Genomic DNA, 17870 nt, shown 5'->3' with positions numbered 1-17870 from the left:
TCTGTGCATAATTGTAATAAATCAGTCGTCTAGTTAAAAAAATCAGTTTGAAAAAAACTCAGGATAGCACACATCTTCTATGATTTTAGACGGCTACTTACAATAATCCAAGAAACTGCCCTTTAAAGGTTTATACCTATACAACAAGGCAGGAACCAGGTTAAGGAAGATCAATTACTCTATGAAGACAATACTTCTATAATAACATAGCTTAAACGTTACAAAATCCAAACATTTTGATTTACAGATGTGTAGAACAGTCCTTCAGATACGAGATTCTTTCAAAGATATTACTGACATATATTATTGCATACCATAGAGCAAGTTAGAAGAAACAGAATTCACACAAAAGTTTAACTTGAAAAGGCTTGTATTCCAGTTATAGCTCGTCCCAAAATCAATGCATGGATATCGTGTGTACCTGAAAAATAATAACAGATGCTTTAAAAAAAAGAAACTACAATTTAATATTGCTTTACTTATCCTGAATGTTGGTTACAAAATAGATAACTTATCTTTAACACTCTGTGCATTAGGCTTGATGAGTTGGCAACTTCGTGTATTTATTTGAGATAGAGCTTGAGACAGATTTTAGTTTGTTGTTAAGACCACCACTGTCATTAAAAGATAAGACAAAATTGCTATTTGGTATCTACAGCGTTCAGAAATAGAGGGAAAGTCAAATTTAACAGCATTTCAGCTACAGAAAGGGCATCAGAAAAAAAACACTAAAATTCTCTTGATTTTTGCTTAGCGCCATTAAAAATTCGGTTTCACCAACCAGACACCAGATTACACTCTTTTTCTTTGAGAATCAGGCAAAACAGAAATTGCAATGATGTAACCGATTCCTTGCATTAATTTTGGTAGTCATGGAATTCCTATTAGTCCTTCCACAAAGTAGCCAAATTGTCATTATTGCATTGATTTTTTTCTTTTCCTTTTGCATTTCAGACATCCCAGGGATCTGAAGGTTGAGTCCCAAATCCATCTTGTTGGAAACTTGTTTCACAAAGATTATAACGGAGAGTTACAAAAAGATAATTCTCAAAGTACCAAGGACACTAAAACTAACAAATTGATTCTTTAAACTGGTAAAGTTAAGCCTATACAGTCACATGTGTCTTATCAGAGACAACGCTATAGCGTTGCCTATAGTAAAAGCCATACGGCTCCAATGTTTTTATTTTATTTTTCCAGAGGTACTTCACATGGAAGGATCCGACGCATAAACTTCGGAAGGGGTCATTCAATGGAAATCGGAAGTTCTAGTGCCCTTTTTAAGAGTCAAAAGTGATCAGAGGGCCACTAGCCCCCCTCCCCACGCCCTTTTTTCCCAATCAATCCGATAAAAATTTTGAGATAGCCACTTTGTTGAAAATATTTCAAAGATCATATAACAAAACTACGGTATCGACACAACCACCCAGGGTCCGGGGGCAGGCCTTGTAAGTTATGCCCTGGGGGCATATATGGTTGTTAAGGAAGGGATGCTCGTATAAACTTCAGAGAGGGCTCGTTTGATTGGAAATAGAAATTTATAGTTCACTTTTTAAGAGTCAAAAGAGATCAGAGGACAACTTACTCCCCCCCCCTCCACGCCCTTTTTTCCTCAAACCCACCCGATAAGAATTTTGAGATAACCATTTTGTTTAATATAGTTCGACGATTATAAAACAAAAACTCTGCTGTCGACACAACCCCCAGAGCCCGGGGGCAGGCGTTGTAAGTGCTCTGGGGGCATATATGATTCTTTTTGAAGGGATGCTCGTATAAACTTCAGAGAGGGCTCATTTGATTGGAAATTGAAAGTTCTAGTTCACTTTTTCAAAGTCAAAAGAGATCTGAGGGCAACTAGATCTGAGGCGCATTTTAAGAGTCAAAAGAGATCAAAGGGCAATTAGCTCTCCCTCCCACCACGCCCCTTTTTCTACAAATGCATCCGAAAAAGTTTTGAGATAGCCATTTCGTTAAAACTAGTTTAAAGGTTCGATAACAAAAACTCAGGTGTCGACACAACTCCCCAGGGTCCGGGGGCAGGCCAACTGTAATTTATGCCCTGGGGGAATATATGGTCCTTATGAAAAAAAAAAATACTCGAATAAACTTCAGAGAGGACTCATTTGATTGGAAATTGAAAGTTTTAGTTCACTTTTTAAAAGTCAAAAGAGATCTGAGGGCAACTAGTCCCCTCCTGCACTTTTTCCCCAGACCATTCGATACAAATTTTGAGAGAGCAATTTTTTAAAAATAGTTCAAAATTAGATAACCAAAAACTCCGGTGTCGACACAACCCAAAGGGCCCGGGGGGCAGGCGTTGTAAGTTATGTCCTGAGGGGGGGGGGCGTATATGGTTCTTATGAAGGGGATGCTCGTATAAACTCCCGAGAGGACTCATTTGGTTAGAAATTGAAAGTTCTAATTCCTTTTTTTAAAGTCAAAAGAGACCCGAGGGCAACTAGCCCCCCCAACATCCTTTTCCTCCAAACGCATCCGAATTTTTTTTGCCATTTTGTTAAAAATCGTTCTAAGGTCAGAAAAGAAAAGCTCCTGTGTCGACGTAACCCCCCCGGGCCCGGGGCAGGTGTTGTTAGTTATGCTCTGGGGTCATATATGGTTCTTACGGAAGGAATGCTGGTATAAACTTCGGAGAGAGCTCATTTGATTGGAAATTGAAAGTTCTTTTACACTTTTTAAGAGTCATAAGAGATCAGAGGGCAGCTACCCCCCCCCCCCCTCCACGCCCTATTTTCCTCAAACCCATCCGACAAGAACTTTGAGACAGCCACTGTTTTAAAAATAGTTCAAAGATCATATAATGAAAACTCTGTGGTCGATAGAGCCCCCCAGAGACCGGGGGCAGGCGTTGTAAGTTATGCCCTGGGAGCAAATACGGTTCTAATAGAAGGGATGGTTGTACTAACTTCAGAGAGGGCTCATTTGATTGCAAATTGAAAGTTCTAGTTAATTTTCTGAGAGTCAAAAGAAATTGGAGGGCAGCTAGACCTTCCCCACGCCCTCTTTCCTCCAAATGCATCCGATAAAAATTTTGAGATAGCCATTTTGTTAAAAATAATTCAAAGGTCAGATAACAAAAACTTAGGTGTCGACACAACCCCCCAGGGCCCGGGGGCAGGTGTTGTAAGTTATGCCCTGGGGGTATATATTGTTCTTATGAAAGGAATACTCGTATACACTTCAGAAAGGGATCTTTTCATTGGAAATTGAAAGTTCTAGTTCACTTTTTAAAAGTGAACCCCTAGCCCTTTTTCCCCACAACCCATCCGAATTTTGAGACATATATTTTGTTAAAAATAGTTCAAAGGTCAGATAAGAAAAACCCTGGTGTCAATACAACCCCCAGGGCCCGGGAGCAGGCGTACTAAGTTATACTCTGGAGACATATATGGTTCATACAGAAGGGATGCTTGTAAAACCTTCATAGAGGGCTCATATTTGATTGGAAATCGAAAATTCTAATTCACTTTTTAAGAGTCAAAATAGATAGGATGGAAACTAGCCCCCCCCCCCCCCTCCCACGCTTTTTTTCTCCAAACCCATCTGATACAAACTTTGAGAGAGCTATTTTTTTTTATAATAGTTCAAAAATTAGATAACAAAAACTCCGGTGGCGAAAAAAAAACCTAGGGCCCGGGGGACAGGTTTTGTAAGTTATGTCCTGAGGGCGTACATGATTCTAATGAAAGGGATGCTCGTAAAAACTGCAAAGAGGGCTCATTTGATGGGATATTGAAAGTTCTAGTTCCTTTTTTAAGAGTAAAAAGAGATACGAGGGCAACTAGCCCCCCCCCCCCCCCCAACATGCTTTCTTCCCCAAACCCATCCGACTAAAGTATTAAGACAGCCATTTTGTTGAAAATAGTTCAAAGGTCAGATAAGAAAAACTCTTGTGTCGACGCAACCCCCCAGGGCCCGGGGAAAGGCGTTATAAGTTATGCTCTGGGGGCATATATGGTTCTTATAGAAGGGACGCTCGTATAAACTTTGGAGAGGGCTCATAATACTTCTAGTTCTTTTTTAAGAGTCAAAAGAGATCGAAGGGCATCTAGCCGCCCCAACGCCCCTTTTCCTCAAATGCATCCGATAAATATTTTGAGATAGCCATTTTGTTAAAAATAGTTCAAAGGTCAGTTTAAAAAAAAAACTCCGGTGTCGACACAACCCCCCAGTGCCCGGGAACAGACGATGTAATTTATGCCCTGGGGACATATATGGTTCTTTGGAAAGGATGCTTGTAAAAACTTCAGAGAGGGCTCATTTGATTTCAAATTGAAATTTCTAGTTCACTTTGTAAGAGGCCACGCCCTTCTTTCCCCATACCCATCTGATAAAAATTTTCAGATAGCTATTTGATTAAAAATAGCTCAAAGATCATATAACAAAACTACAGGGTCGACACAACCCCCCAGGGCCTGGGGCGTTGTAAGTTATTTCCTGGGGACATATATGGTTCTTATTGAAGTAATGCTCGTATAAACTTTAGAGGGCTCAATTGAATGGAAATTGAAAGTTCTAGTTCAATTTTTAAGAGTCAAAAGAGATCGAAGGGCAACCAGCCCCACTCCACGCCCTTTTTCCCCAAACCCATCCGATACAAATTTTGAGACAGCCATTATTTTAAAATAGTTCAAGGTCAGATAACAAAAACTACAACTATAAGATAACAAAAACTTCATCGTCAACATACCCGCCCCCCCCCCCCCGAGAGCCAGAGGAAAAGCTGCAACTTATGTCACGGGGATATAGTTTTTATGGAAAAGGTGGTAGTATAAACTTTGGAGGCGACTAAAATGATTAGATATTGAAAGTTCCAATTGACCTTTTAAGAGTCAAAAGTGATCCGATGGCGACTAGCACCCCTCCCTCACAACCTTCTTTTCCCCAAATGCGTCCAATCGAATTTTTTATATAGCCATTTAGTTCAAAATCTACTAAAGATAATATAACAAAAACTCAAGGGATAAAACAGCCCTCCCCAGAATCCGAGAACTTGTTGTAAAATGTGCCTTGGGGACATATATGGTTCTTATGGAAGGGATGGTTGTATACACTTCGGAGGGGGCTTATTAGATTTTAAATCATAATTTCTAGTGCCCTTTTTAAGAGTCAAAAATAATCGGAGGGCAACTAGCCCTCCCTCCCTCTCCAAGACCCTTTTCCCACAAAAGCATCCAATAAAAATGTTTAGATAGCTATTTTCTTCCAAACAGCTAAAAGATCAAATAACAGAACTCCGGGGTCGACAAATTCCCCGGAGCCTGGAGGTAAGGATTTTAACTTATGTAAGTTGCCCATTATAAGAATATAAGTTTCTGTTGAAGGGGTAGTCGTTTCAACTTTGGAGGGGGCCCGCCCATTCGATCGTAAATTGAAACTTCTAGCTCTTTCTTAAGAGTCAAAAATGATCAATGGCCAACTAGCCCACGTTCCGCTTTCCCAAAAGGCATGTCGTCAAAATTTGCAGATAGCCATTTTGTTCAAAATAGTTCAAAGGCCAAATAACAATGCTTCCGGGGTTGCCGCCCCGCCACCTGCGGAAATGATTGTGAGTTATGGAACTTAATTATTGTTACTCTGATACTTTGTCTATTTTGATGTTTCAATTTAGTAATTTACGTGAAAACTTAAATTTATGGTGCAAGGACTGTAAGTTAAGCGAGTTTCTTATTGTTACTTTGATACTTTTTTTTACTTTGATACCTTGTTAACTTTTATCCTTTCTTTACTTTGATGCTTTGATATTGTTACTTTGATACTAGTTTTGATACTTTGGTGAAATTTTGATTTTGAAAAAAAAAAAATCTTATTTTGAAATAAGGGGTTTTTTAAAAACTTAAAACTTTTTGCAATAAAAAAACGAACAAAGATTGATTAAAAAAAAAATTCGGAATTTTTTCCCCGCTTCTTTCCAAAAGAATTGGGGTTATGAACTTCAAATGAATGGTGTCTTCACCGCAAAAAACGATAAAAGTATCATTCTCTTACTTCAATAACCAATTCTCTTCCTTAGAATCATCATTCTCTTACTGAAGTGGCTACAAAGTTCTGCAAGATTAGTTTACCTTTTTTTTATTATAATAATTGGGAGAACAGAACTCAAAGACAAGTGAAAATTGGATTAAGAATTGGTTTTTAGACCGCAGTCATCTTCAGGGAGTAGGCGTTATGTACTTCTAATAAATGGTGTCTTCACTACAAACAAGAGTATGGCTACTGCCTGTTTTCATAACTGTAGAAGTATCATTCTCTTACTTAAATAACCAATTCTCTTACTGAGAATTATCATTCTCTTACTTAAGTGGGTAAAAAGATCTGCAAAATTAGTTTACCTTTTATTATTATAATAATTAGGAGAACAGAAATCAAACAGAAGTAAGGGATTGGGGAAAAGAAGGCTGGGAGGGAGGGGGGCTAGTCCCCATCAGATCACTTTTGACTCTTAAAAGGTGAATTAGAACTTTCAATTTCTAATCATTTTAGTCCCCTCCAAAGTTTATAAAACCACCTATTCCATAAAAGTTAAACTCTTCCTCTGGCTCTGGGGGGGGGGGGGTATTTTGACAACGAATTTTTGTTATCTTATCGTTGGATCATTTCAAACGAATTGGGTATCTCAAAATTTTCATTTGATGCATTTAGGGAAAAGAGGGTGTTTGTGTCAGGGGGGAGTAGATGTCCTTCGTTCTCTGAACTTTCGATTTCCAATCAAATGGGCCATCTTTGAAGTTCATACGACCATCCCTTACATAAAAACCTTACACGACCCCGGGGCATAACTTAAAACACTTGCCCCGGGCTCTGTTTCGACCCCAGAGTTTTTGTTATTTGACGTTTGAACTATTTTTGAAAAATGGCTACCTCAAAATCTGTATCGGATGGATTTGGGAAAAAAAGGGCTAGGTGGGAGGGGGGGGAGCTAGTTGGGCTCGGATCTCTTTTACCTCTTAAAAAGTGAACTAGAGCTTTCACCTTCTAATCAAATGAACCACCTTCGAAGTTTATACGACCACCTCTTACATAAAAACCTTATACGCCTCAGGAGCAAAGCTTAAAATACTTGACCTCGGGCTCTTGGGGATTGTGTCGACCCTGAAGTTTTTGTTATCTCACGTTTGAACTATCTGAAAAAATAGCTACCTCAAAATTTGAAAGAACCATATACAAGGTATGCCCCCAGAGAACAACTTACAACGCCTGCTCCCGGGCCCTGGGGGGTTGCGTCGACACCAGAGTTCTTCGTATCTGACCTTTGAACTATTTTTAACAAAATTGCTATCTCAAATTTTTATCAGATGGGTTTTGGGAAAAAAGAGCAAGGAGGGGGGGGGGGGCGGGCTAGTTGCCATCGGGTCTCTTTTGACCCTTTAAAAATAGAACTAGAACTGTCAATTTCCAATAAAATGAGCCCTCTCTGAAGTTTATAAGAGCATCCCGTTCATAAGAACATATATGCCCCACGGAAATAACTTACAACGCCTGCCCCCAAACCCTGTGGGGTTGTGTGGACACCAGACTTTTGAACTATTTTTTTTTAATGGCTATCTCAAATTTGTATCAGATGAGTTTGGGGAAAAAGGGCGTGGGGAGACTAGTTGCCCTCTGATCTCTTTGACTCTTAAAAAGTGAACAAGAACTTTCAGTTTACAAGTGAGCCCTATCTAAAGTTTGTGCGAGCATCCCTCATGCCCCCATACATGCCCCCAGGACAAAACTTACAACGCCCCAGGCCCTGGGGGGGGGGGGGGTGTCAACCCCAGAGTTTTCGTTATATAGTCTATGAATTATTTTTAACAAAACAGCTATCTCAAAATTTTTATCGAATGTGTTTGGGAAGACCAGGTGGGGGAGGGGCTAGTTGCGATCGGATATCTTTTGACTCTTAAAAAAATGAACTACAATTTACCATTTCCAATCAAATGAGCCCTCTCTCAAGCTTATACTAGCATCCTTTCCATAAGAACCATATATGACCCGAGGGCAGAACTTACAACGCCTGCCCCCGTGTCCTGGGGGGGGTGTTGACACCAGTTTTTATTATCTGACCTTTGGACTATTTTTAACATAATGCTTATCTCAAAATATTTATCGGATGAATTAGGTGAAAAGGGACATAGGAAGAGGGGGGGGGGGGGCTAGGTGCCCACCGATCTCTTTTGACTCTTAAAATCTGAACTCGAACTTTCAATTTCCAATCAAATGAGTCCTCTATGAAGTTTCTACGAGCATCTCTTCCATAACAACCATATATGTCCCCAGAGCATAATTTAAAAAGCCTGCCCCTGGGCCCTGAGGGGTTGTGTTGACCCCGGAGTTTTTGTTATATAGTCTTTGAACTATTTTTAACAAAATGGATATCTTAAAATTTTTGTCGGATAGGTTTGGGGGGAAACGGTGTGGGGGGAGGCTAGTTGCCCTCGGATCTCTTTTGATTCTTAAAAAGGGAACTAGAACTTTCAATTTCAAATCAAATTACTCCTCTCTGAAGTTTCTACGAGCATCCCTATCATAAGAACCATACAGGTCTACGCCCCCAGGACATAACTTACAACGCCTGCCCCCCCCCCCCGGCCCTGGGGGGCTGTGTCGGCATCCGAGCTTTTGTTATCTAATTTTTGACTATTTAAAAAATGGCTATCTCAAAATTTGAATCGGATTAATTTTGGGAAAAAGTGCGTGGGGGGGGGGCTAATTGCCCTACGATCTCTTTTGACTCTCAAAAAGTGAATTAGAACTTTCAATTTCCAATAAAATGAGCCCTCTATGAATTTTGTACAAGCATCCCTTCTAAAAAACAATATATGCCCCCAGGGCACAACTTAGAACGCCTGCCCCGGGCCCTGGGGGTTTTATCGACACCGGAATTTCTTATCTGACCTTTGAACTATTTTTAACAAAACGTCTATCTCAAAATATTTATAAGATGGGTTTGGGGAAAAAAGGGCTAGGGGGGGGATAGTTACCCCGGGGTCTCTTTTGACTCTTAAAAAGTGAACTAGAACTTTCAATTTCCAATCAAATCAGCCCTCTCTGAAGTTTATACGAGTATTCCTTTCACAAGAACCATATATTCCCCCAGGGCATAACTTACAACGCCTGCCCCCGGGCCCTGGGAGGTTGTGTCAACACCTGAGTTTTTGTTATTCGACCTTTGAACTCTTTTTAACAAAATGGCTATCTTAAAATTTTATCGGATGCATTTGGAGAAAAAGGGACTTGGGGTGGGGGCTAGTTGCCCTCCAATTAACAGCTTGAAAAATTTGTTCAACAAGACAGGCTTGCTTCCTAATAGTAACAGCCGGGGCTCGTCCAAAAAAGAAGAAAAAGAGACCTTGTAGTAAATATGACCTTAATAACATTTCTTTAGTAATATTAATAAATGCAAATCTAATACTAATACCAACAGTTCCAAATCCGAAAAAAGCAACGACGAAGTCTTGCTAGTGGGGACGCAAACACATGTGAAAAGGCAATACACAAAGTTGACAGGCCTTAGGCTTACACAGAGATGACCGATGGCGGCACTTAAGAGGGGTTAGAGTTAGCCTCCAAGACCATTTTAGGCAAAAAACGCCTTTTTTCCAGGCCTTTGCTCATTCTCTCTGGGAGAGCAGTTCTGGGAACCGAGTAAGCGTGTGAAATAAGCAGTTTATTTTTGTTTTCAGGGTGTTCGAAAGATAGCTGAAATAAAATTTGAAATACAAAAAACACAAAAAAAAAACAACTACTCAATGGGATATGGTTATTTCATGTCCTGAAATACGGAATTCCTATTTTATATAATCCAAACCTTTTACAGAACATTTTTGACACATTCAATTTTCATGACGTCCATTGTTATGATTTAATTGTAATTGGAAGGGCGCAGACACCGTTAGTTTTCTCAACAGAGAAAGAGACTTCTCAAACTAAAGAATGCCTTTGAGAAAAAAAAAACTTTAAGAAGCTACAAAGTGGAGTCACATTGGTGTTCCTAAATAAATAGAACGAAAATAAATGCCAGTGCCAGGGCAAAAGCTTGAAGACGACTCCTCTAAATATCTCTTGCTCTGTTCTTGCCCTTGCAGTTCTTGCTCTGTAACTTCTTCGTCTTATGATTTATATGTTTCCCTTGTATTTTGCATCTTATTCCGGTATATTCGAGTCTTCATTATCATATTTTCCTCGCTCTAATATAATAAAAATCCTACTGTATATTAAAGGCTACATCACGGGTATGTATCGTATCACCAATAATATTTATAATTCGGAAACTACACTTTGAATCTTTAGTTCGAAAGATAATTTGTATTTAGATAAATAGAATACCAAGCAACGATTGTAATTTGTGCTCAGTCATACCTTACGCTTAATATTAATCAAAGATATTGCAAGTTAAAAACTGTTTATTTTTCTACGGCAGTTGCCCTGACTGTTTCTCTTATATTATTGACGTCTTGAACTACTTGGAAAAAAGAAAAAGCTGGAAGAAGTTCGAAAACCTTTCTAGTCATATTATCAATAATATGGCAAATAATAACTCATGCTCGTTCTTTTTTTGATTCATCCCGAAAATACGAATGTACGAATAAATCGTCTTAATAGACATTGTGACCAATAATTTTGGTACAAATTGTCATTCCTAGCAAGAAAAATGCTCATAAAAACAAAAATGAAAGAGTAGTTGGTATGCATTCGTTATTACATCAATATTAACGCTTTATTCCAGAATAACAAAGAAAGGGTAGAAGCAGTAATACAGAATTCTTTTTCATTTGCACACAAATAAAATCGAAATTTAGCTACTTATCGATTAGAAACTGTTTCACAAGAAAGAAATTGGCAACATAAATTTCAACTTTAAAGACATTAAAGAAGACAAAGTACTTAAGAAGCAGTTTTGCTCAACTTAGAGCGTTCATTTGAAACGGTTCTCATCGAGATAGACAAAGATTCAAAGATTCAAAACATTATGAAGAAACTAAACACAGGATTAGTGGCCCATCGAGTGTAATTAAAGAGGAGAAAATGGCAATAAAAATGCAAAAACGAGGAAAAAACAAGAAGCGAACCAGTACTTGAGAAATGGATTTGTTCAGTTGTGCAGATCAATTTCAAGCTAGAAATAAGGGAAAAACAGGGTATTTTTTATGTGACTGGCAGACTGAACTACGTTATTAAAAACATCAAAGCCAAGTCAGACACTACGGTCCGTTTCCGTTAGCATATTTATCAAAAGAAAAAATCAAGTTAATGGTATCTCAATTTTAGTACCGAGCGGGAAAGACTTTTGCTCTAAAATTCTCAAACAGCTTTCAATCTATTATTTCAAAATAGCCATGTACGCTATATGGAGGTCTCAGATATGTGCCCCTTTCAAAACAAGTTGGCGTTTCAAAAACGTTGTTAAATTGATAAAATGTTCCACATTAAACAACGGGGAAGCCGGGTTCTGTTATGGAAACTCTCTTTCAAGCTACAGGGGCCAAAAGTAGCTTATTCTAAATCCCCTAGTTTTAAGATCTATTCTTACACTGATGTCTTTTTCAGGCATGAGCTGGTTTCTCCCAAGGTATTTGTCCCACGTCTGCTGCAGGAGGTAATAAAGCACATCTTTCTGGGTATTAGGCGAGTCGTACATCATACCTTATATGCTGTGATAATCATGATATTAAAGATGGATCCATTCAATCTCGGCACTCCAATCTAAGACATGTCACCTCGTTGATAGCAGTGCTGTAAGCCCGATTTACATACGTGGCTCTTGAGGCCTTTTATCAGGTGGACATTAAATAGCTTCGTGTTTTTTTTTTTTTTTTTTTTTTTTTTTTTTTTTTTTTTTTTTATCATGGTCTCTATCCGACATAAAATACCAAGCTTATAACGGTGGAATTTGTGGCAGTAAAACTTAGCAACAGCTGAAAATAGTTGATCAAATATACATTCCGAGTAACTACTTTGAGAGTCGTATTCATCAAAATGACTCTGCTGACATCTAATATTTTGCTCGAAGCGTCGACTTTCAACGTGCCAAGGACTTAAAAAGATGAGCTGAACATACTCTAATAAAAAAATTATAATATTGTGGCAAAGAAAGTAAATCTATTCGACGCTATCGTATATATTATTTAAAAAGACACTGGCCAACTATTATAACTACCGTCCAAAATCAAAACGCATTCATTGCAAATATTCTTTTTGCTTTATCGATTGGTAATATCCATACCATTGCTAGATCTACCCTTTTATTTATGTTTATCTTAACATTAGGCGGGAGTACGGCCTCAACCTCGGATTGCGCAAAGCTTTGATTCTGATTCGGGGTGAGCGGTTCGGTCTAAAAAACATAACGAATTGGTGAGTTTCTTTCGTCAATATCTAAACACATACAAGATAAAGACAGGAAAAAAAAAATTAATGATCTCATTCATTTATTCAACAAACAAACTTGTTTTATTTGCCTTATTCATTTCCCTTCTCTTTAGCAGTTTAGAATCCTTCCAAATAACAAGAAGATTCCTCTTCTTGGGAGCTAATTAAAAATTTCCCTCATAAGACTCTAGAATCCTGTTTTACTAGCTTAATTTGAAATTCCAAATCTGGAGACCGTTTTCAATTTTAAGGGATGAGATAAGTAAAGAAAAGTTGAACATATATAATGCAAAGTGTTGTCTTGTTTTTCTTTTCTCTTGCATATTTAAATCTGAGATCAAAATATACCAAAACAATGTCAAGAGAGAGGAATATACTCAGAAGCCAGAAAATTCCAAACCATAAAAATAAGATATGCTTTATTTATCCATAAAACTACGCAGGCGGGCCAAGGCCTTTTGTATCGTGAATAATGGTCTAAATATCGAAGTATTGACAATGGCGTAGCCATAATTGTATTTCGGGTTTATTTAAATTCTCTTCGGACAAAAGGAGGATCGAAATACTGAAAAGACCATTTTACTACCAAAGGATATTTTGAACACATACACCAGACTTAGAAAATCAAGTCTGAACCCCTCCACTCAACTCGCCCACAAAAATTTACGTTTGTTGCGGGCCCAAGAAATAGTTTTAGCAATATGTTATTTACAACCCATATCATAAACACCAAACATCAGTTTGATGTCTGGACTTTTTTATTCTTTTGTAGGTATTATAATGGAGCTCGTAAAATCTACAAGCCGAGACAAATGGCTCTGCATGCACACAGGTGGAGGAATGCATTTAAAATAGTATCCAAGAAAAAAAAATAAAGATTTTAGGTATTAAAATAAATTTTTTCAGATGCTCCGTAGAGACATTTTCTGATATCCCTCAAGTACATATGGCAATAACATAACTTTTGAGAAGCGAAAAAATTCTAAGGTTAAGGTAACGAATATATCTTTCAAATAAATGTGAGCTTCTTTTGAAAATATGTCAATTATATTTTCCTTATTGTGAAAAATTCTATTCTTAAACTTATCTGATTTTTAAATGAAAAAAAAGTTTTCAGGCGGAATTAAAGATCAAAGTTGAAATTTAAAACGAGCAAAAATTATTGCTCCGCAGCCAATGCAGCATAAGCAAACATAAACCGCTCTAGGATTTTTTACAATATAATAATAATAAAAAAATTGAGTTTCTATATATGGTTTGAATTGGCGTAATTTGATACGACTTCTGCAGACTTAGCCAAACCTTTTTCCGCTAGAAAAATGAATATTTAGCTGCTATTTTTTAGACAAGTCCGAAATGAAGCCGGTTTGGTACTTTTAGGCCTTAAAAAATAACTTCAGAATTCACATTAAAATTTAAAATTCTACGTTCTAAAGACAGAAATAAATAGATATATGAAGCTTATATTATGGTTTAGTTCTTTGTTTTGAGTAGAACTAAAGCTTTTGTATAAACTTTTCAGTTTCTAAAAATATGGCTGCTTAAAAACATAGAGGGACTTCAATATTCGTTTATTATTTTCTGCAGATTCATTAATGACTTTTTGGCTCCTAAAGAATATTAATTTTCTATGCTTGGGTTTTGTGTTTTCATTAAAGCACTGGCTTTGCATGATAGGAAAAAGAAAATGAATTATCATCAGTCAATTTATTTACACTATTTTTATAGATATGCTGAATAGACCTCAAAGCATTAATTTTTGTTCTTTTTAAGCTTCAACTTAACTCTTTATTTCCATCAGAAAAACTCTGTTTGCCTTTAAATTAGTTTTTCTAATTTTTAATTCAGAAAAATAAATACACAACGAATGTGACAAAAGATCTTTTGTGGAACTTAGGCGAATATTCAAAACAGGTGAACGATATAGTAATTACTAAAACAGGGTAATATAAGTTTGACTTCCTATGTCGGTCCAACCTCCCCACAAACATGTGTCATCTAATCAATACATAAGAATCCCGAGAGAATACTATCGCTAGATGGAAAATTTCTGGCACAGGTAGAAAATTTAACCGATTGTAAAGAGTCTTCCTCCAGCTATGAAATTACATTTATCAGGTAACTTTCATTAGAATCACTTAGTCGAAAAGTTTAGTTCTTAGTCATTCCAATAAAACTATCTCTTGTTTTTCTTTAGGGCAATTGAGAAAGTCATTTACATACACATGAGAGGGGGGGGGGGTGGACAAACTTGTCAAATATGCAAAAAACGGGCGTAGTTTATAAGAACAAGTAAGAAAAAAGATATTTTTCAGTTCTGATACGCACAGTGTTTGTGCGTGCCTTTTCAATAATTCTCCACACATTGGCTATTTCAGAGTTTCACTCAATGGCATTCTAGTCTTATTTAGCAAAAATTGTTGTTTCGTGACAGAAAATAACACTTTGTTATGGCGCGATCTCTTCTTTGAATCATGGTTGTTATGGTAGTGAAGACCTAGTAAAGAGCGTACCACGAATGGTAACCATTATTTTGAATAATCTTGATAGTAGTATGTTATTGAGAAAAAAAATTTATAGGGGTTTCGAAAGAGAGGAGGAAACCCCTCAAAAATGGTGCCGGATGAAAATGAAAAAGGTGCCATTTACGACGGCGCCCTTTCAACATCTCAGGTTTGTAAAATCGATGTATAATATTATATAGAATAATATTTATCAAATTATCTTTCATAAATAATAAACAATTTTGTTTATAAGAACCTCAAAGATGCCAAGGATAATATACTCCATGGAGATTTTATGTGACAAATATTGGAAATCTTTTTATAAATTCTTATTGTCTAAATTTTTAAAAACTAAAAAACACAAAAAAACTAAAAAACACAACCAAGTTAATTTAAAAAAGAAGTTTTTTCTAGTGAAAGTAGAGAACTAAGTAGAAACTCAAAACGAACAAAAAAAAGTTTCTATGCCTAGGTTAGAAAATTATATTTTATAATTTTTTTTGTCTAGAATTTTAAAAACTAAAAAATACAAAGAAAAATAAAACATGCAACCAAGTTAATTTAAAAAAATAAATTTCTAGTGAAAGTAAAGAACTAAGTTGAAACACAAAACGAACAAAAATTACTGCTTCGCAGTTTATACAGGATGTTTTTGAAAAACTCTTTCAAATAAATTGGCTCGCAATATGTCCCTGCATTTTGTAGAATTCCGAAACACTAGCACTTTACTGAAAACTAAGCTTGTTTGATTTTTCTCGAAAATCAATATTGTATAGTAAAATTTGTTGCTCTCATGGCCGGTAAAAGCCTACTGATAGCTTTGTAAATTAGTCTTTTATTTTCAGCAGGTCACATAAGAATTTTCTGCTTCTAACCCTGTTCTGTTGCGTCCGTTTTGTGTTTTAGTGAAGCTCTAGCTTTTTAGAATTCCACAAATATAGGGAAATATCACAGACAAGTTTATTTGAAATATCTTTTTCATGAAACATGTTGCATAAACTGCGAAGCAGCAATTTGTTTTCGTTTTAAGTCTCATTTTCGCTCTTTAATTTCATCAAAAAAACATTCATTTTAGTCAATTAAAAAAGGCACTAAAACATTCCTCCTCTTCTTCGTCTCCTCTTCTTGATTTTATCTACGATGTCTGGTTCGGTGGCCGAAGTTTAACCCCCCCCCCCCGGAAAATACCCCCGCGGAAAATACCTCCCGCGGAAAATACCCCCGTGGAAAATAAGACTTTCCAAATTTGAAACTTTTATTTGTTTGTTTTTTTTTGTGTTTTTTTTTTAACTCAAAAAGATAATCCCTTCAAAACGATAACCACTGGTTCAAAACGATAAACCCTTGGGAAAAAAATAGGAATAAAAGAGATACATCAGTGTTATCCCATTGATAAATAGAATTTTCATTGCTGTCCAAGGTAGGGGACTGTAAGCCTCAATTCGGGGTATGTCACAGTGTAATTAATATTGTACTTTTACTTTGGCTCTTTTTGAAATTCTCAAAAATTTCGTCTTGTATTTTCAAAATATATTTCAGTTGAATTTGAATGAAAAGTAATATTTTTAGAACTGAAACTACTGTGGGTTGTTCGCTCTTTACTAGGTAGCAGCTATTGCTGCAACCATGCTATTAGCTAAAAGTTGTTAAATAAAACAGATTTCAGAAGAAAAAGTAGATTTTAGTAAAACGAATCTAGCAGATGAAATTAAATTTTATATCTGCACAGTAATTTTAAAACATTTCTATCATGTTACAACGGTCAAAAAAATCCTGCAACGTTCACACGAATGTTTAAGCCTAATAAAACAAAAGTGAAAGAAATGGCATAAATTTCAGCGAGTATTCCGATCCATCCTTACTTGCCATAACAGCAAAATAAAAAAACGAAAAGGAAATACCTAGCGTTTCTTTCACTTCCGTTTTTACCCACCTACCCTGCTTTGATTATTTAACAATATTGGATCTTTGCATGAGATATTTGGCTCAAAACTCAATATGAAATGCGCCAAATTTAATATCAAACCATTGCTAATCTGCCCCACCTCACAGGTATGGCAGTTAGTACAAGTACAATCAGAATAGCAGTAAAAAAGCATAATCTATGTCAAGAACTCTGAGGAAATAGGCATCATTGGGACAAATGAGAGAGATATAGATCAACTGAGATGGAATTCTCTTGTTTGGTTATTGATCTATCCAAATTCCCCGTCACGTTCAAGCACGGACCGTAACGGTTACGCACCATGGCTCTTACTTTCAGTTAACCAAGCATTGAATAAATCTCCCTTTGCTTAAAATATAATATTAGCTAATATATTGTACTAAACATCCATGCGTTTAAATTTCAAGCATTTATTGGAAGTACTAATTCCGAACAACTCATTAATATATTTGTATACACACACACATATATATATATATATATATATATATATATATATATATATATATATATATATATATATATATATATATATATGTATCCAAATATATTAATGAGTTGTTCGGAATATAATAATAATAATAATAATTTAATTTCAACCCTTCATACAAATACAATGTAAATGATCGAAGGAGTTATAAAAACGAAAGAAAAACAACGAAAAATCACACATCAAAACAAAATTAAACTGCGATAACTATGGAAGAGTGAAAAACAAACGAAATCAAAATCACGATTTTACTGCACAAGACTAGCCAATGGAAAGTCGTGGACTGTTCTGTTTCGACTTTTGAAACGGGCTGACAACTCATCCATTTTCTTACTTATCTCAAAAATATGGTACCTCTGCGAGACATAAGAGTTTCTGAACCATATGGGAACCCCAATAAATATTTGCAATAATGAAAAAAATTTAAACGAATTTGGTTACGTTCGGTTTTACTAAAGCAATTCCATAAAGGGGTATAAAAAAAGACATGTGGCGCAAACATGGCATTACAGAGACGACCGAGCGTAATTTTGTCAAATTGACCTTCAGTTCGTGCTAACAT

The 17870-nt window shown here is 36.5% G+C and overlaps 1 protein-coding gene across 1 annotated transcript in view; it reads right to left on the bottom strand.

Annotated features, from left to right (window-relative positions):
* Window positions 1-276: 276 nt before the first annotated feature.
* The window catches only part of LOC148938419 (glutaryl-CoA dehydrogenase, mitochondrial-like), a 63912-nt gene continuing 46318 nt past the window's right edge, over window positions 277-17870 (bottom strand). Inside the window, exon 9 of the mRNA XM_089107807.1 lies at window positions 277-421. Within this exon, the coding sequence (XP_088963933.1) occupies window positions 354-421 (68 nt within the window). The 3' untranslated portion in view covers window positions 277-353. The remainder of the gene's footprint in view (window positions 422-17870) is intronic.

Source organism: Artemia sp. Qi Xiang Cuo, unplaced genomic scaffold (assembly GCF_049724085.1).
Source record: "Artemia sp. Qi Xiang Cuo unplaced genomic scaffold, ASM4972408v1 HiC_scaffold_3318, whole genome shotgun sequence".
Classification (NCBI taxonomy): Eukaryota; Metazoa; Arthropoda; class Branchiopoda; order Anostraca; family Artemiidae; genus Artemia; species Artemia sp. Qi Xiang Cuo.
Note: the sequence above shows the minus strand (reverse complement) of the source record. Positions and strands in the feature narration are given on the sequence as shown.